The sequence below is a fragment of the Heliangelus exortis genome, chromosome 3, assembly GCF_036169615.1.
Source record: "Heliangelus exortis chromosome 3, bHelExo1.hap1, whole genome shotgun sequence".
NCBI classification, from domain to species: domain Eukaryota; kingdom Metazoa; phylum Chordata; class Aves; order Apodiformes; family Trochilidae; genus Heliangelus; species Heliangelus exortis.
This window is the reverse complement of record NC_092424.1, coordinates 70672368-70692070: the sequence shown is the minus strand read 5'-3', so window position 1 is coordinate 70692070 and position 19703 is coordinate 70672368. Positions and strand designations below refer to the sequence as shown.

The window sequence follows — 19703 nt, the reverse complement described above, 5'->3', positions numbered from 1 at the left end:
AAACACGGCGGGCCGTAAAGCGCGGGACGCCACTCTTCCTCACCTGGCGGCAGCGGCGGTGCCGGGGTGGAAAGGGGCAGTGGCGGGGGGGGGACCCGGGTGCTGGGAAATGAACCCTGAGGCCTGACAGGGCACTTCCCCGCCTTGTGTTTCACCCTTAGCGCTTGTCCTAGGCAAAGGGCTGCTGCCTCTCCCCTCCGTTCTGTGCTTGTGGCCTCCCGGAGCGGTGCCGGGTGTGGGCCGTCCCCGAGGGCCCGGCTGGAGGGGGATGCAGGGCTGTTCGCTGGCCAGGGGTGGGCTCCAGGGGGCTGGAATGAGCCCAGGGCGGCAGAGAGACACCGAGGCAGGAGAGAGCTCAGGTTCCCACAAAAAGTGCTCGGCGTGGAGTCTTGAGCTACGCCATTCCTGCTTTACCTTTGTAATTGCAGCGCTCTCTGCATGCGCCTTCTTTTTGGTCTTTCCTCGTAGCTGCTTGGGATGTGGCACCCCCGGGCTTTACTGACTGCATGTTCTGCTCTGCCGTGTGGGTTTGTGCTGTCCTGCTCCTCTGACATAGCTGAGGGGTTAATGAGCTGAAGAGGTACTTGTCTGCCAAGCAGTTAATGTCAAAAGTGACAGCTAATCTTGAGTATCCAACTGAACATGTCAGGGTCCTGCAATTCCACAGTGTGGCCTACTGTATGTCATGTAGTCTTTCAGCTTACTCAGAGCACAGCCACTGCTGACCCCTCTTTTGCAGCTACACGCACCCAGAGCTTTTGTGAATTCAGAGAGCAAATTTTCCGTACCCTGTAGAGGAAGAAGATACACTGGCCATCTTCAGAAAATGGATTTAAGTGGTTTGCTTCCACAAGTACCATCGGCAAGAATGCCATCTATTCTGTCTTTACAATCACATTTCCAAGCTTAGTTGCCAGAAATTGGACAAGATTTCTGTTGAGAAAACAGTCTCATTGACTACATTCGCATGAAAAAAATGAGGGTGTTATGTATCTTACCTTTACAAATACAAGGTGTAGGTCACTTTTGTTTGAATTATTTCACATTATTAAAAAAAGTTACATTGAAGGATTCTGTGAAAGAAGGTGCAAAGAGCAAACAAATGGATTGGAAAACAAATGGATTGATCAAGGGCAGTCCAAAAACCTCTTGAAGTTACAAGGGGAAAGCTACTAAAAAGGAATGCCCCTACCTGTTCCAGTGACAATGACAAGGTTTTACTGTTCTTACACCTGAGACAATTCAAAACGGGCACCCAAACTCTAAATATTTACTGTCTAAGGAAGTGGGTTTGACTCCAGAGTCAACAGTGGGTAGACATGCCTGTGGCATCTCATGAGGGGTTTCTCCCAAACTGGAGAGAGGAAAACTAGAATGAAGAGAAGCTGCAAAATCTGGACAGATGTCAGGAGAATGTAAGGTTCTGCTGTCAAATCTTTGCTTTCTGTGCTACCTGTCTCTGAGAGAATAAAGCTTTGCTTTGAAGCAGCTGCCATGGAGTCAGTTTAGTGTCACAGAACAAACTGCTGCTAAACGGAGTTTCAGCTCGTGAGCACAGTGTAAGAATGACAGAATGCAGTGGCATGTTTCTGTGCAGAAAGACTGAGTTAATGAAAATTGCCAGAGGGATGCACTTAAGAGGAGCGACCAGGGCACCTCATCCTGTAATGGTGACAAGTTCCTTGATTCATTTCCTGAGCCATATCCATTCTTGCACTTAATGTGGTAAGTGTTCTGTGAAAAGCTAACACGATTGTGCAATTACAGTCTTCTTAAAATAATACATATAAACTGAGGAAGATTAGGGTTCTGTGGGCAGTAAACCTGCCATCTCATAATGTGTGGAACTTCAGCTTTTCAAATTACCTGGGGTTTTTTTTGTGTTACTGAACACCTCTACACTCTTTATGTAGAACTCTCCTAAGTCCAAATGGTGTAGAAGTAGGGCAAGACCCCTGATATTCACAGTGCCACCCACTGTGACCAGACCTTCCTCAGGACTCACTGGCTGTAGGCTGATGGTCTTTAAATGCAGCAGTCTCTGGAGAAATAAAGCATAAATTTTGTCAGTGAGTTACACAGCTCTTTTGACCACAAAGACTCTGTGAGGATTAGAGTGTAATATCCAAGGGCCCTCTGTCTCTCAGGTCAGTGCCTTCATCCCTTCCCCTTAACAACATTCTTACTTAGGTATTCCACTTTTGACTTCTGATCCAAATTCATGGTTTCCTCCCAACGTTCTCACTTCTTTGCTTCAGACACTTTCCTTACTGGATACTGCTTTTTCATTCTTGTCACAGCCACCTCATCTTTTTCTTATTAATCCAGCCACCCTCTTGCCTGTGTCCTGATCACGGACTCTTCCTTTCATACCTGTTTGTGTTTGGCACTGTGGGGAGCAACAGCAGAACTCTCTCTCAGTTCTTGCATTCACCTCCACAAAGGCCTCCATTGCTAGGAAAAGCCATTGCCAGAAAGTCTTGCACATCCCCAGTAAACCTACAGCCAATGTCCATTATTGTTGAACTTTTCAGACAGTAGAATGTGGAAAACCCATCAAATCTTTGGCCTCAGTTTTAGAGAACAGAGAGGAGAGTTTCTCAAACATGCAGTCCAACAATGTTTTTTAACAAGAAAAATAATGTATTTTTCATCAACCTCACTTTGCAAGCTGACTAAACTATCTTAAAAGTCAGCTTCAGGCTGACACACCAATTGCAGAGAAAAAGTCATTACAAATTAGTTGATATTTGACAGAATCATCAGAACACAGGTTTATAATGGGTAACGATGGACACGCTTACCCATGGGCACTGCTAACCTCTAAGTTAAAGTTTCTAAGTTTCACTTCAGAAGTGAAGATATGGTGCACTTACCATATTTTAGGTTGCGGATGAAGAGCATGGTGGGTTTTGTTTTTATTTTTTTCCCTCTTGACTCATTTCCCCTCAGGATTAAAGAGAAAAACCCACACTATTTCAAGAGCCTCAGTGACTGTACAATAGATTTGTCTATTTCTTCAGAGTCTTAAGTAGAGAAGAAAAATGAAGCTCTTTTTTCCTCTCTGAATCGGCTTTGTTAAGCCTCCCCAGGAGGAGAAAGAAGCCACTGCAGGGGGCCAGTATCAAAGTTGAAGAACAAAGACAAAAGGTGAAGAGACACTTCTGTTTACAGCAGCATGCTCTGGACTAACTTGCCAGAAAATACATCAAAGCCACCACTAATGCCAGCTCTGGGTATCTTTTCTATCAAATGAAACATGGAAATATTTGCCTGATACCACTTAAAGTGAAACTTTTGCAAAGCACACTCATTTGATTTGGGACATTTGACCTTTAAATCTTCTGGCCTTCTCCAAAATAAATGGTGTCCATAGAAGAATGAGACTAGCCATGTTAATACATTAAACTAACTATACACTGCCTGTGTAACCTAATCTTCTTCTAGATGTTGTTTCATTTTTTAATGTTATAAAGCTTAGGGTGCTCTCTAAGGGGGTTTACAAAACTGAGAGCTAACACAAATGTGTCTGTTCCTTCCAAAGCATCCAGGTAGCTCCCCTCTCTCCCCTTCTCCCTTCTGTATGCATAGAGAGAATTGATTTACTCTGTAACATCCTGGGGAGGTAGACAGCGATGATCATTTGCATTCTGGAAGTCAGGAGGTTTGACAAAAAGGTTGTATGAGTTGTCCAAGGCCTGGCAAAACCCCCCAAGGCAAACTGAGAAAAGAATCCAAATTCTCTTGACCTCGTTGTCAGTGTCTTGTCTACAAGGCTGCCTGCTTTCCTACTACTGAGGAAGGTCTTATTGATCCTATAGTTAGACACTGAAAAAAGCATCATTTAGCATCAGTTGATTTCAGTAGGAGTTACAGCCCTTGGACAGAATTTGGCACTAAAAGGTACTAATTTTTAAGCCTAAATATACCTACCAAGATACCAATATTGGAACACGATGTGTTGCCAGTTAATGAACAATAATACAAACGCATGATTATTTTTATTTTATTTTACAAATCAATGGATACAGCTGTGCTACACAGGAGTTCTTTGTATGGCTAGGTGTGTGTTACCCTTTTCACTCTGCACACAAAACACGGTCACACAGGAGCTCCCAGCTCCCAGCACGGGTGAGAAGCCAGAGCTCCCGGTAGCTCTCAGCAGTGCTGCGTGGGCAGTGGGATGTGCCCCCCCCTGCTGCACACTCGCAGAACACAGCTCCCTTCTCGCTGGCTCACCAGCCAGCACTGCAAAGAAAACAAAATCAATTGAAATCCCTCCATTTCAGCAAGCTGAACAAGGAATGGGAGCAGACAAATGTGTGGCTGATAATGCCCCTCCTTCACAGAGTCACTGCTTTTTCACCTCCCAACCCAATTTCAGTTGTAACACAGCCTCTGAGGACATCCCCTGTGGTGCACAGGGCTCCCCTCAGGGGGATTTGGACAGAGACTTTCAAAACAGCCATGTTTTGGAGCCAAGTAATCTACAGAAAAAGGAGGAGGAAGATAAGCACAATGTTAGTTCTGGTCATATGCAATTGAAGCTGACAAAGCATTCATCATCCTGCACAATATTAGCCTTTAAATATTCAGCTTTATCAGTTCCCCCATTCCTAATCCATCATTAGCCACCCCATGAAGCCTCAGCTGATTAGCCCCACCTCTGCAGCTTGGCAACCTATTAACTATTTATTATTCGTATTTAATTGAATACTGGTAGGAATGGAAAACTCCAAGCAAGCACATTTCAAAACTGGAACAAAGGAGATGGTCCCTCACCTAAGGAGTTCATGGTCTGGGCAAGAGTGAAATGCAGCAAAGACACTTGAACCATGCTGAACAAAGGCTTACATGCCCTCTGTTAAATTCCCTATCCAACAAATCTATAGATTCTCTATGGATATTTTTTTCCAGTGAGTTCCATCTCAGCATCCCTTAGTATTACACAATATGATGCAGTTTAGGAGGGTCCAGCACACACACACATACACACACACGAAAAAAAGGAATTAGTGTGAAAAAATAGATTGAAAAATTCTTCCTAAATCATTCCACAGCTACTGGATAATGATACAGCCCAGGGATTAAAGTCATAGTAGAGTAGGAAACTGGAAACATACAACACACGCATTTTATATGGACTTAAATAAATAAGTGGAAATATTTTCGGTTAAAATCCTTATTACTCAGGGACTAATTCTACATAATTTATGAAGTGTTATTTATATTTAGCTGATTGCTATTCACATGCATAATAAAAACATTGGTACAATACTAAATGTTCTTTCTGTTAGTAATGCAGGGTCTGAGGGGAGAAGATCTGTACACCTTTTTCTGTCTTTATTTTTTCACACAGACAGGAAGCTATGTATTATCCAGAGGCTGGCTGTGTAAGCAAGCTCTGCAGAAGCCCCTGGTGCCTTTGTTACCTCTGCCTGGGTTTCTGTACCTTTCTATTTAAGAGTCTCCTTTGAAGCATGTCTGAAAGATCCAGTTCCTGAGAGAGCCACTGCCCTCTCCCTGAGCAGTGCCACGCAGCAGGAGCACCCTGCACCAGAGACTCTGCACTGTCTGGTTGTTCCCTGATCAACTTGGAAGATCAGAGCACTCAAAGAAATTATTGTCCTAGAGGCTTCTTTCCCTCTATTCCCACTTGCTGCCTCACTGTCAGGTGGCGAGTAATGTCTTTCCAGGAACTAAGTCTCAATATATGACAGTCAGCCTGGATGATGAGGAAAACCCCCCCAAAAAAAATAATTTGAATCCGTCCTTGTAATTTTGTGTCTGAACAAAGTAATGTCTTTAAAGTAGCACTGACTAAATGGCTTTGAGAAAATTAAAACAAGATAAACAAAAGTATTCATCTACACTATACTGCACTGCCTATACACTTTTTCCCAGTATAGGTAAACCCTTCTGTTCAATATAGGTGTTTTTCACGATGATTCCCTCTGCTTTTGAATTTGTCCTGATGTCAGTCCATTGGAGACAAAGAGTGATGACCCTCAGGGTACAAAGAGCAATGCATTTATTTTTACCTAGTACTTGCATCTGTTCTCCTTTTAATCTCTTAATTAAAATTCCTGCTTGCCACCTGAGTGCATGCTCTAAAATGATTAAAATTTGAACATTATAGCAATCATAGTTACTGCTGTTGTACAAGAGGAAGAACAACTGATCTAGGCCAATACAGTTAAATAAGCTATAGAAGGGAAACCATAAGCCACTAATGCAAAGTGGAGTATAAGAGTACTGGGTCAGGTGAAAGGAGCATCTAAGGTTGAGTATCCTTCCTCTGATCAAAGCCAATGTGAAATGCTTAGGGGAAGACAATGAAAAATTCAGAAAGTATGGAGAAGTACGTGCTGCTGTCTGTCTTCCCAGGTGCTTTATCAAGTCTATCACATTTAATAACCAAAAATTGATCTATTTTCTGGAACTTGCAAGTTTGTCTCTTCTAAGCTCTTCTTTGAAGCTGTTTAGACTTTTGCTCTCCCAAACATCCTGTGAACACGTGTCCCACAGTTTTGTTATTCATTATGTGGAAAAGAACCCATTTCATTATGTTTATTTGAAGACCCCCTAACTAATAGTTTGCATTCAGAGCCAACAGAGCATGCCCAAAATACTCTAAAAGAAAACTTGAACATCTCCATCCCTATTTTTTATTCCTTGCATTTTCCTTTTTTTTTTTTTTCTTTCCTTCCCTTGCTTTTGTCTTCATATTCTCTCTGGAGGGTGTTACAAGCCATGCAGCCATCTGATTTACAAATGCACACCTATATACAGACCAAAACACAAATAAATGACCATTAAGTGTGGCAGTCCTTCAGAGACATTCCCTTCCACTGTTTTGTCACTTACTTGTAAGCTCAGTCTTAAACTTTGGCACCTCAGTTCTGTTCTGAGCTCCTGAGTGACGGTGACCTGTTTTTCAGAGGTGCTCAGCACCCACCACCTCCTGGGGGGAGCTGCAGGCACTCGGAGTGCACAAGAGAACACTTTTATGCAAAGCATCTGCCTGGCTCCGGGCACTCAAGTATTAAATTGGTATTCTGGATTCAGCTTCACAGTGTAGTGACACAGGAAATCATCAGCCCCGGAGTGAAATTAAGAACCTTAGGACTGGAAATGCAGACCTTACTTATGGTGATTTAAGGTAAGCAGTCCCCCTGTATGAAATACTATTGTACGTGAATCTTTCCCATTTTTTCAGGATCAGTGGCAGAAGCTCCAGAATGCAGTCACCTTACAGGCTTTGTGTAGTACAAATGTGTAGGGCATTGCTGTATCAGGAGACTTGCTTGGACCTCTCTGATTTTCAGCTTCATATCTGTTTCTACAATAAAACACACCAAAACTTGAGCTTACCTGTTCACCTGCACAATCATCCAATAGATACAGTTTCCATCTGCCCTAGACTTTTTCTTTCTTTCAGTGTTCCTCTCTCATGCTTGGAATTTGCTCATACCTATTCTCTAGCCAAATGTATCTTCTTTTTTTTTCTCTTTCTTCCCCCCCCCCCTTCAGTGTACTTTGCATTTCTTCTTGCTTTCTCACCACCTTTCTATGTGTCAGCCTCGTTCCAGTTCTTCTTCCCAATGGCATTCAGAACTCCTGCTACTTTCCTACAGTCTCACCATTTGAAGCTGCTTTCCCACATGCTCCCTTTCACGGAACACCTTCCTTCCACTGATTCCCAAAGCACAGATGCTTGTGCGCTTTCCACGATGGCAACAACAGCTCTAAAAGAAACATATCATTTCCCCTCCTGCAATTCATGCACAAATGCCTGGCATGTGCTGCCTGGAGAAAGCCTTTCAACTTTGAATTTCCTTGCCTTTGTGGAATCTGTGAAAAAGTCTGATAAATTACAGCTTTGGCAGTTATTTCAAATAACTTCATTTGCAGCCAACTGAGGCAAAATCTGTCAATGGTGCCATCCCTGTGTTCTTTCAAAGGTCGTTGGCATTTCACGAGGGAGCTCAAAGTCAAGCTGGTTCAAAGGGAGGCTCACATTTCATTTTTTTCCAAGAAGGTTAGATTACATGTTCTAATGGTGACAGGACTGTCCTACAAGACATAAGAGCCGGGTTCTAGTTGAGGCCACGAGACTCTTCAAGTACATGTGTTTTGTCACTTTATCTCTCTCCTGATGATTTCTCATCTGCAAAATAGCTGTAATACTAACTGGTAGCTGTAATATTAGTTAACAACAGACAAGAACACCCCAACTGATCATATGGGTGGCTAGGTTTTGAAATTGGCCTTGGACCTGTTTTTACTATTGGCAGTTCAGGTAAACTGCCAATAAACCTCAATCCACAGCTCCTCACATCAGGGCTTAAGAGTCACTAGCTGTGATGCACTTACAAAATGCAAGAGGCAATTTCTCACGCTCTTTTGGAGGGAAGGGGGTTAGAGGAAGCAGAAATACAGAGCTTTTGCTCTGTGAGCCAACTGAGCTGCTGCCTGATTTTGCAGGAGTGATGGTGCACCTGGGGACTTGTCTAGTGATACCCAGAATAAACCTCAGCATGGTAGGGGTTGACATGTATGTGGGCAGGATTTCAGTGCATGCTATCAAGATATGCATGGACCTCCTGGCTTTCAACTCCCAGAAGTGACCTGAAGCTGAAGTCTTGTGGCAAGCCTTTGCCAGGCCAGCTGGGTGGGATGGAAGCTGTGTGTGGCTGTCTTTCATCAGCACCCTCTGGTGATCTGAGTGGGAGCAGTGAGGATGTTAATCTTGCTTTAACCAGTAGTGTTGTGAAAAGAAACTGATAACCACATGTGACACTAAGAATCTTGGATGCATGTGGATACGTAGAGTGATCCTGTTTTAAGGCAAAAAATCCTACCTGTGTGTAGAGAAGGATTCTCAGGACTGTCTTTGGGCAAAATCTATTTTTTGTTATGGCAGGAAGAGGCATAGATTATTTTCATTAATTTTACATTCATCATTTAATTAGGAAAAGCAAAACAAAATATTTCCAGACAATAGTTATAATAACTACCCAAAAGATCATAAATTAAAGCAAAACTAATCTATTGCAGGAGAAATGGGCTGACAAGAATCATGAAGTTCAGCAAAGAAATGTGAACCCACAGAGGAATAATATTTGTAGAAATACAGTTAGGGAACAGGCTAGAAAGCAGCTTTGCAGAGAATGCCCTGGGGACTCTGGCATTCAACAAACTGAACATAATCCAGAAGTGCACACTCACAGTAGAGAAGGCTGGGATGCATTAGGAAAAACACTTCTAACAGATTGAGGAAGGTGGTCTTTCCTCTCTGGTCATCCCTGGAGAGACATGTCTGGAGTGCCAGTTCCAGACCTTGGATCCCCATTGTCAGACAGACATGGACACAGTGGAACAAGGACAGCGAAGGGCCAAGGATAGGGTGAAGGAATGAGCATCTTATATGAGAATCTGATGCAGGAAGAGAGACTGAGAGGTTTGAGGTTGTTCAGCCATGAGAAGAGAAAGCTCGGGGGGGACCTGATCAGTGTGTATAAATGTCTGATGGGGGGAGTAAGTAGATGTGATGGAGCCAGGTTCTTCTCCATGAAAAAACAAGGGGCATATGGGCACAAATTGAAATACAGCAAATTCCACTTAAACATAAGAAAAAGTTGTTTGTTTGTTTGTTTTTTTTTACTCTGAAGGTGCTCAAACACTGGAACAGGTAGCCCAGAGATGCTGTGGTGTCTCCATCCTTGGAGATATTAAAAAAGTGGCTTGGACACAGAACCAACCTGCTCTACTTCGAGCAGTGAGGTTGGACTATATGATCTGCAGAGGTCACTTCCAATCTCAGCTATTCTCTGATTTGCTGAATAAAGAAAATTTTTGTAGGCTGAAAATACATGCCACATCCTAGTGCTGCATATATTTCTATAATACATTCCCAAAATATGTGTGTGGTGTTTTTGACAGAATTTCTGCCACAGCGATTTGAATGCATTGCCATTATATGTTAGGATGTGTAAAATTCATGTAAAATATCACTGAAAAGATCAAGAGATTGAATCACATGTCATGCAGGATTCTGGTGAGGTGCTGGCAGGAAAGCAAGCATTGAAGTAGAAGAGTATTTGTCAAATAATGGTATGTCAAAGCCCAACTTTACCCAAATCTAAATGATTTAGTGTGTGTCACTGTAGGTACCTTGACATGTTTCTTTGGGTCTGGGAAAGAAATTAATAACCCACTGTATCTTGTATATGCAATGCAGGAGGTAATTTGGACAAAGTGATGTAATGTTTTTGAAAGCATGACAAGAAAATTAAGGATGAAGAAACTCCAGAATGACTTTTATGAATGAAAAGAACCTGTAATTGTTTTCCATCCTTGACAGATGTTACTTAAACTGACATACCATATCATACAACAAAGCTTACAGGGGGAATACAAGATTATGACAAAATGTATAAACTACTATCTTCATTGTAAAAAAATCTTTTATTCTTCACAGAAAGACAGAGAGGAGGGACTCCTGTTAGGTAGAACTTGATGTAGATTACTGCAGTAATATTTTAAGAAAAGTATCAGCACAACTGATCCATTTAAAAAAAATTAAAGAGAAATGAGAACTTTTGGTTGTATCCCAATCCCATACAACCCCTCCCCTTCTCTTCCTGTTGTTGTGAAATGACAGGTGAAGGAATGAGTTTGCTTCAGCTTTACATATTCTCAGTTCAGCTCAGAGGGAGCTTTACAGCCATGGTACAACTGCAGAGAGTGCAAGTCTCTACCCCTCACCAGTTTTGCTTCTGGCTTTGGCACTTTCTGGCTTTCAAAATATGTGAGAAACAGGGACACAGGTCTCTGGGGTGCCTCAGACCTTCTCCATTGTAGTCTTTGGAGGTCAGCATTTTTTATGTCAGCTGCACAGAAATCAAAAGCCCACAGGAAAGCAGGGCTTAGTGTGTGCTCCTACCAACCTGTACAATGCAGCAAGTAGACCTCTGTTTTGAACAGAATGGAACTTTTTCAGTTTCATTCTGAGGTACAATGTTTAAGTGTAATGAAGTCTAGAGGTTGCGAGTGCATAGTTTTGCCACAGCCAAGTTCAGATCTGGTATAATGTGTGTAACTTTTTTGCTTATCCATAGGTCCTTCCTTTTCCTCTACCTGATCTTTGGCATTATACTCAATAAGAAAACATCACAGCAGAACCACTGAATAACCATAGTGGATAGATAGGGTGGGGTAGTAGACAGATAATAAGAGTTTTTTCCCCAAAGTCAATACTGGTGTCCGGGGCATAGTTTACTGATTTGGTTTTTAATGCATTGCTGATATCTTTTTAAAGGTTTAATATTGATTGATTTTTAATGATGTAAGTGTCTTCTGATATGGAAAGAGGAAAAGACTTCTCCTTGCTTACTTTCAGTGTAGGGAATGTGAGAAATGAAACAAGAAATAGAAAAGAATTTTAACAGAAGACTCAGAAGTATTTGACAAAGAACCAGAGAAACAAGTTTACATTTATTTCTGTTTATCATATTACATGAAGTTAGGCAAGAAGAGCAATGTTAATTAATTATTCAGTAAGTAAAACAAAGTTTCTTTCTCTTTGACAGAACTTTAAAAAACATTAACAGTATTAAGGCTCTTTCTTGCCACTAATCTCCACGATTTGACACTGGCACCCAAATGCAGCACAAAAAATTAAATATTCATCAATATTAAATACCTCCAAACATTTCCAGACCTTCGTATTTGGAAATCTGCCACTGCTCCCATTTCAACTGCCATACTGTGTCTGCTTTGGCGAGGCTACCTCTTGACATTTTGCAGAACAGCCTCTAAGGAAACTCTGGATTGAGATTAGTAGCCACAGCAGAAAGGAATTGACAGACACTACTGTGTATGAGTAATGCTGCGGGTATTCGTCCAGGCTCAAGAATGAGTGGAATGTACCCTTTCTCAAAGGTATGGGTGAAATAACATCATTGAAGTGGAAGTGGGGATTGGATGGAACTGAAGTTCACATGCATGTTTTCCATGTATATAAAAATAGCTGGCTGGACTAAAACAAAGCAAAACAAAACAAAAAAGGAACCAGTATTTTAATTATTTGGTGCATTTATTCGCTTCTGATGGCATAATTAGTCTATTGTCTTAGCATGTTGTACAAGGAATCAAAGGAACTTTTCCACTTCAAGTCAATGACAGAAAAATCAGTGTAACAGTACTTTTCCATGAATGCATATAATGAATTTCTTTGTTTAATTGAACACTCCGGCAAACCAAGTACCTGAATTTAAATTGCTCTTCATTGTGGCTCTAATACAGGTGAAATTAGAATAGGTTAGCTTGTGAAAGGCTGTGTAGACATATGTTTTCCACAGTGACTGGCATTACTAAGCAACCCGACAGAGAGCTGACAACAACGTGGCAAGCAGGGGAAAAATAAGGTAAATTATCAGCAATATTATGAGAAACCGGTTAAGAGATGCATCTTTATTTTAGTCTGCAGTGTCTGTGGCTGCTATTTGGAGAAAAAAAAAAAAAACCAAAAAAACAACAAAACAAAACCAAAACAAGAGTCCCGCTCTTTACTTCTGGCTTTCACCCTACGTGTGTGGGTGCACATGTGTGCATTTATACGTGCATAAACGCACGCAGGCTGCTTACACACATTTTGGTATCCCAGGCTCCATGATGCGTTTCCCGCCGTGTTGAGAAGGAGAGAAACAGGAGGGGGAGCTCTGGCCCCAGGCGCCGCCGGGCAGGGATGCCGCTCGGCGGGCAGGGATGCTGCTCCTCGGCGCCGGGACCGCGGGGTTCGGCCCCTTCCCCCCCGCCTCCCACCGGCACCTCAGCTGCTGCGGTTGTCACCCTGGTTGTCCCAATTTTGCCTCTGAAAAATCTTCACGGCGTTTCCAGTGTGTCCACAGAGTGGCATTGGTTTGGAGCCGCTGGCTTTTAAAAACCTTTCGATTTGAAGCTGTGGTGCGGCTTACATATTTACCAGCTGGAAAACCAGGCGTGCTTGTTTATCTTGTCCTCTCTGGTAGGCAGGGACGAGAAGTAGCTCAATAAGAATATTAAAGAGAGTTACACATTAATTCAGGGGAAACTGAAGAACTCTTACAGCAAAGTGTTGCTTTCGTGCTGTCTAAAAGTCATCTCAAATAAGTGGATAGGTGCCCTTTTGTAACATGTAAATACTAATAAATAGAGATATTTATAATTAAAATTTGCTTTTCAGAGGTCCAAATTACTGTCCTTGCAAAACTCCAAGTACAAATTCAGAGCTGGAAATGCAAAGCCATAATAAAACAAAAATACAGAGCTTGGCAAAGCTCTTGTGTGTAAAAGGCAGGCTTCAGCAATGGAAGGTAAAGCTCAGGTTCATGTCATGAATCAGATACAAGAGGGACCTGAGCGAGTTTTGCTGGTGACTTAGCAACACCAGAAGGCAGATCACATGCTTTTTTCTTCTCAACTTTGAAAGTAACCAGCGAGCTAACCAAAAAGCCCACCCCACACCCCAAACCCCCTCAGTGGGCAAGAGAGTGAGGAACTTAATCTACTGCTCAGTGGTTAGAGCACATACTTACTATGGGAAGCCTGATACACAGTTCTTAAGCCCTTTTGAGATGATTTACAATAAGAAGTACGAAGCTTTTTATCTTCCTAATTTTCTTCTTGCTTTGAATGAGAATGGAAATATATTTTGAAAACCCCGTTGTTTTTGTTAGTTTGTTTTGGGTTTTTTGTTTTTTTGTTTTAAGAAAATTGGATTCTTGCTTTCCAGTGTACACTAAGTAATAGATGGATTTAAAAATCACCTTGAAAATTTAACAAGTTATTTGGTCTCATTAAACTTGGGAGAAAAACCTCCACTGATTTCCACAGGATCAGGATTTCATCTTTGGCTGAAAACTGTTTACTGATACCACATACCCAGTATCCCTGGTAGAATAAATGCAAGCAGACTTATTGATCCAATCAGCCACCTTTTTTCACCCGTTTAAGTTGTTTTGCAGAATCCATATTGCGCACTGCTGAACCAGGTTTCTTTACCAAAAAAAAAGCAGGTTTTCACACAAGAAATATATGCTGTCACTGTTCAGTAAATGTATTTAATGTTAGGGTCTCTGTAATGCAAACACCAGATTTATTTTCTCATAACTTTTTGGAGATGTTCAGATCATTGCCATTGTACAACTGACAAATGTATGTTTTCCATAGATTCTGCCTCTCCTTATGAATTAACGAGCTACTATTAAGACCAGAGAGCATTCCTTTTTGTTAGTCCTTCCCTCCCCAGTCACAAGTGGAATAATTAAACTGTTCCCAAAAGTTACTTTGGTATCTGCGACGTGTGTCAGATAATGTCTGGACACTCTAAATGCATGAACTTATGTGTTGATGGTTGATGGTCTTCCGTGTGCTATCACCAGAAGTACAACTTCCCAAGAATACGTAGTGTAATAATATGTGCTATGTACAGGTAATAACAGTTCTAGACAGCTGCAGAAATAATCTGCTGACCAGAGACAAGACACTACTATGAGAACACAGAAAGGTGGACCTTTTGTATCCATTAAAAGACTATATTAAATACTGAGGAAAACAGGGTATGCTCTAAGACCATGGGTTTCATCTGCTAGCTGATGAGGTACTGTGGGACTGGAGGCTTTAAGAAAGCTAAAAGAAGTAGCTAAGAAAAGAGAGCCTACAATCAGGAGGAATCTGGACACATCTCTACTAAAAAGTATTCAGAGTGTGCAACTGGGGAAAAAAAAACCTATCTGAAAGCCACTGGTTTTGGTGGTCAAGAAGTGAGGATCAGCATTCAAAACTGGTAGTGAGAGGATTGGAAAGTGCTTCAATTTACAGCCAAAACTTCAGCCGTTAGTCAGGAAAATAAGAATTACAAATTTGATCCTGAAGACATTAATTTTGGTCTCCTCACTGTAACCCATTGAAGTCAATTCACATAATTTGGGCTTGCAAATATACTACCTGAGTACCTTCCAATACGAAAGGAAGTTTATACTGAGAGTCTGGAATTCATTTTTTTGGTCATATTGTCAACTCCATCTTTTAAATTTTTGCAGCAAAACAGTGCTTTGTTACACTCTATTTTGTAGGTATTGAGAAGTAGTCTTCAGGTATTTCACTGAACAAGAATCATTTAAGGCAATACTTTGTTTGCCAGATGTTCTAATGTTTTCATTGAAACTCTGCTATCAGCTCTACAGAAAATCTAGCAATATGTCCCTAATATAATAACTAATTTTGCCTTTTTCATTAGGATGGCTTCATGTATCAGCAATGTGGTGGCTGTTCAAAGCAGAACAGTTGTCTGAGGTTGGCTTGATTTTTCCAGCTAAAGGTTTTCAAAGAGCTCTGAGGCTTCATGAGATTGTGTAGCCTTCCTTTTGTGTTGCCTGTCTTATCCCTACTGTGTGAGAGAATACACTGAGATTCTGGGAATATCTCCTGTACTTCATGAGAGCTCAACCGTACCGATTTGTTTGTAATAGAATACAGGGAACAAAACATAGAGATGAGATTGCTGCTGGTGAGGCACAGGAGGGAAACCTCCTTATTAAGTACCATCCTTCTGAGCTTACCCGTGGAGTCACAAGTTAGTTTCTCCCAGTTTCAGAACTCACTGTATCTTAAAATATTTCAGGCAAGTAAAAAAAAAAATCTTTCTTCTTCTTACACTTTGCTGCTGGCAAGTCTGAGGCCAGACCTTGTGTTCCTTGGGTGCACAGAAAGGACCGAGCCCACAGCATGACCCACACTCCTGCAGCTTCTTGCTGCCAGCAGAGCCTTCAGAAGGGTCTCTGCGAGTTTTCTGCCGCTCTACTAAAAAGAATTATCAGATCTGGGGGGGGGGGGGGGTTGTTGATTTTTTGTTTTTTTTTTTTTTTCCAACATCTGCCTGATGCTTTCAGGCAGCGAGGGGAGTGGCAGCACCTTCGCTTCACAAGGGCCGTGACCTTACCGCTGGGGATGGGCTCTAGGATTTGCAGAGACTGCCGTCTGGTTGCTGTCTCACCGTTTGATGCTCGCTGCTCTAACAGCTCAGAAGACCAGGCAAAATCCCAGTTTCTTCCTGTTTCCAATGCCACAGGGAAAAATGTGCTCGGTGTCTCTAATCACTCTGCCATCTGAAGCAGGCAAGCGAGGCTCATTTTAGTCACGAAACGAGCAAAGGAGTTGTGCTTAACTTTTCATACCGAAAAATGTCAGCGATTTAAGCTTCAGAAACAAAGAATGTAAATTAGACATTGTTGCACGCAAAACGAACTTATCTTTGACAGGCTAAACAGAGATTCTTCTGGGAAGCCTACTCATGCCCACACGGAACGCAGCTTATCTTTCAACTGCGGGGTTTTTAATTTTTATTAAAAAATGTATAATTTTCAGGTGTACCGCAGTCATAATGAGAAACCCCGTACAATTACAATCCCGAGTAATGGAACAATGGACACCCCCGTACCGAACGGTATTGTATCGGGCAATTAGGGGCCGCCAAGGAGAGGGAAAGCACAGCCCAGGAATAATCAATGTCTCCCCAACCGTGCGTACTGTAATCCAGCACCTCGTCCCACCAAACCATTCATCCTCACCTCTCGGGCTCAGAAAAAGGGAAAAAACAGGAGGAATCACACCTCGGCGCGGCGGAGAGCCCCGTCTGACTGCGGCGGGGCCTGAGGAGGGGAGGGGGTGGCGCGGGAAGGCCGGGCCGGCACGGCGACAGCACCCCGGCGGCAGGGGGGGTGGCGTGGGGGGGCAGGTCGGGCGACCCCCCGGGTGTGCGAGGGGGCACACGATCCCCCTCCCCCATCCCGGCTGTGGGCGGGGGGCGGGTGCGCACCGCCCCCTCCGCTCCGCTCCGCCCGGTGTTCGCCCCCACCCCCCCCCGTCCCCAACCCCCCGCATTCCCTCCACCCCCCCCCCCCCTCGGCTCCCATGGCGGGCAGCGGCGGCCGATTCGGTGCCGGCAAGCCCCGCCCGCCGGCGGGCCGAGGCCGGCCTCCCCCTTCCCTCCGCCGCCCCCTCGGCGGCAGCCCGCCAGCAGCGGCACAGCAGGCGCGGGGCCGGCTCGCTCCGCGCTGCCTCTCGCCCGCCCCGCCGCCCCGCCGCTCCCATGCAGGCCGGCGGCGAGGCAGAAGATGGCTGACTCGCCGGGGCACCCGCGCCCCTTCTGCCCGCCCGCGACCCCCGCCCGCCCGCCGCCACCGCCGCCACTACCCCCCCGGGCCCTCCGCGGCGCCGCCTGCCAGCACTGAGAGCCGCCACCGCCGCACCCCCCTTCTCTCCTGTCCCCTTCTTCCCCCCCCCCCCCATCCTCCCCCTTCTCTCCCCGCGCCCCTCCCGGCCCCCCCAGAGCACCAGCAGCCATTTCATCTCCACCACCAAGTAGGCGCAAAAAATGGCAGAAATGGAGAAAGAAGGGAGACCTCCCGAAAATAAAAGGAGCAGGAAGCCGGCTCACCCGGTGAAGCGGGAGATCAACGAGGAGATGAAGGTAGGTGCCTGTGATGGGGAAGGGAGCAGGGGTCCCCCTACGCTCAGCCCCCCCCTCTCCGCCTCCGTGCATGGAAACGAAATAAGAAAGGATCTCTTGTCATTTTTTTTTTTTTTTGTAGGATGCACTGAATGTGTCTCAACTCCGCCTCCTGGGCTGAAAACAGAGACGAATTCACAGGCTGCAAATCCTGTTCATTGACCAGCTTTGATTTATTTATTAAAAAAAAAAAAAAAAAATTTAAAAAAAAAAAAAAAGGCTAACTCTCCCGTGTTGGGCTTTAAAGCTCCCTGGGTGCAAGTGATGAGCCGTCTTTTTTTTTTTTTTTTTTTTTTTTCTTTTTTTTCCCATGGCCACCCCCTCAGGTAGCTGGAAAGCCCTAAAGTTAGGAAAGAAAGGGATCTCTTTTAAAGACTGTATTTTTTTTTTTTTTTCCAGTAGCCAGCTGCAACTATGTAATTAAATTGTCAAAGTGAAATGTTACGGTCTGAGCCGCGCATCATTCTGGCACTTAGGCGCGGAGACCCCTTTTCTCTCCTTGTCCCTCTCGCCTCCTCCTCCTCCTCCTCCTCCTCCTCCTCTCTGTTCCGTGCTCCGCTTGGCAGTTCCCCGCGGCGGCAGAGGTGCTGCTGAAAGGTGGCTGGCCGAAGGCTGCTTTTCATGAAAGTCCATTTATCGTGCGCAGGGCTGTCCTGTCTGATAGGAAGTCGTGCCAGTCCAGCTGTGCTCTGGAGGTAGAGCTTGAGGCAGCCACTCCAGATGTTAGGATGCATGCGATTGCACAAAAAACGTTGTTTCGGGACTTCTTATATCAGGCTTGACCGATCGTATTTTTTGCGCCTGTTTTCCACGTCTGTTCCACGTCTGTTTGTTTTGTGCCTCTAATTCCCCAAAGTTAGGAACAATGTATTGCAGGACTTCAGCTGAACTTGTTTAATGCACAGATAAAGTGACTAAAATGGCATAGTCTGGTTATGCGATGATGCTGCCAATGTTTAATTTTAATATGTCATTTATTAAAAGGCTGATTATAAGTGGAGAATTTCCTGGAAAAGGTCTCACTTTTGCATAGTATGTACACTATATAGGCGAGTGTATAAATTTGCGTGATGCCTGGTGAAAAGACCTTTGCTTTCAGGAGCGTTGATTTCCTGGTGTAACGTTAAAGGGGAATGTGCAATTCCCTTCCACCTCTCTTCTTTTGCACACCACGGATTTTGGTTAGGTGCCCTTTTGTGCTAAAGGCAGGCGTTCTTGCTCCTGCTGCCTGTGTAAGGAGCGTGTTACATGGTTCTGTGTGGACATCAGCTGGAAATGTGGACAAGAGTAGCGTTAGGGGAACGAACAAAATAATGTGTTGGTGCACCTCCTCGGAAACAAACTGTACTAGTTTCAAGTCCTGAGGAGCGGGGTTATTCTTTGTGTGATATGTGACACATCCTATTTTCGGAGAGGGCTCTGTGAAGGCACCAAAGAGTCATTGTAATCCCACATAGTTTGGGGGGGACTGTGGAGGTCTGTAGTATAGGGCATTGGCCCCTTAGAGCATCGCCTGATGCGATCTATATGGATTGCAGCCTTTAAGTTTCATAGGTTCTAGAATTACAAATTAGCTAATTTTAATCAAAACATGTGAAATGTTATCCTGGCTGGATATAAAGGCTGACTGTGCTGGATCCTCTGGGTTTGTTTTGTTTACTTTGGCTGCAGGCACACTCAGCGGTTTGGGAGATAGTTGTTCTTCTACAGTATAACAGATGTTTGTCTGAAAGGGCGAGGAAGAAACAAAAACAACATTGTGTGAAGGAGAAAAATTACACAATTTTAAACTAATGCTTTGGTATTAAGCACTGGTGTTAACCTTCATGCAGAGAGTTTCTTTTTTAATCAAGGGTAGCTGCTCAAGGTTAGAAACCTCAGGATTTCAGCTGACTTAAAAATTAAAGGCAGGTAGGAATGGCATTTGGAACCGATGTGATTTCCGGTTGAGATAGCTGATGGCAGAACCTTGCATAAAACACAGGCCACCTTTCAATGTAAACTATGCTATATATGCTGTGCTGGGAGACTGTTTTCACTAAGACAGTTGGCTGCTATTGTCGGGGAGGGGAAGAAGAAGAAAAAAAAAAGCAGTTTGAATTGAACTTGTTGAGAAAGTTAAAATCCTGTGGTGATCATTTACTCCTTT

At 43.7% G+C, this 19703-nt stretch overlaps 1 protein-coding gene across 3 annotated transcripts in view; it reads left to right on the top strand.

Moving 5' to 3' along the window:
• The first annotated feature begins 17015 nt into the window (after positions 1 to 17015).
• SOBP (sine oculis binding protein homolog) overlaps positions 17016 to 19703 on the top strand; it is a 120159-nt gene continuing 117471 nt past the window's right edge. For 2 of the 3 annotated variants that reach the window (XM_071741223.1, XM_071741221.1), the window contains exon 1: positions 17016 to 17515. In XM_071741223.1, coding sequence (XP_071597324.1) covers positions 17420 to 17515 — 96 coding nt within the window. In that variant the 5' untranslated portion in view covers positions 17016 to 17419. The remainder of the gene's footprint in view (positions 17516 to 19703) is intronic. The other variant, XM_071741222.1, reaches the window with a different exon arrangement.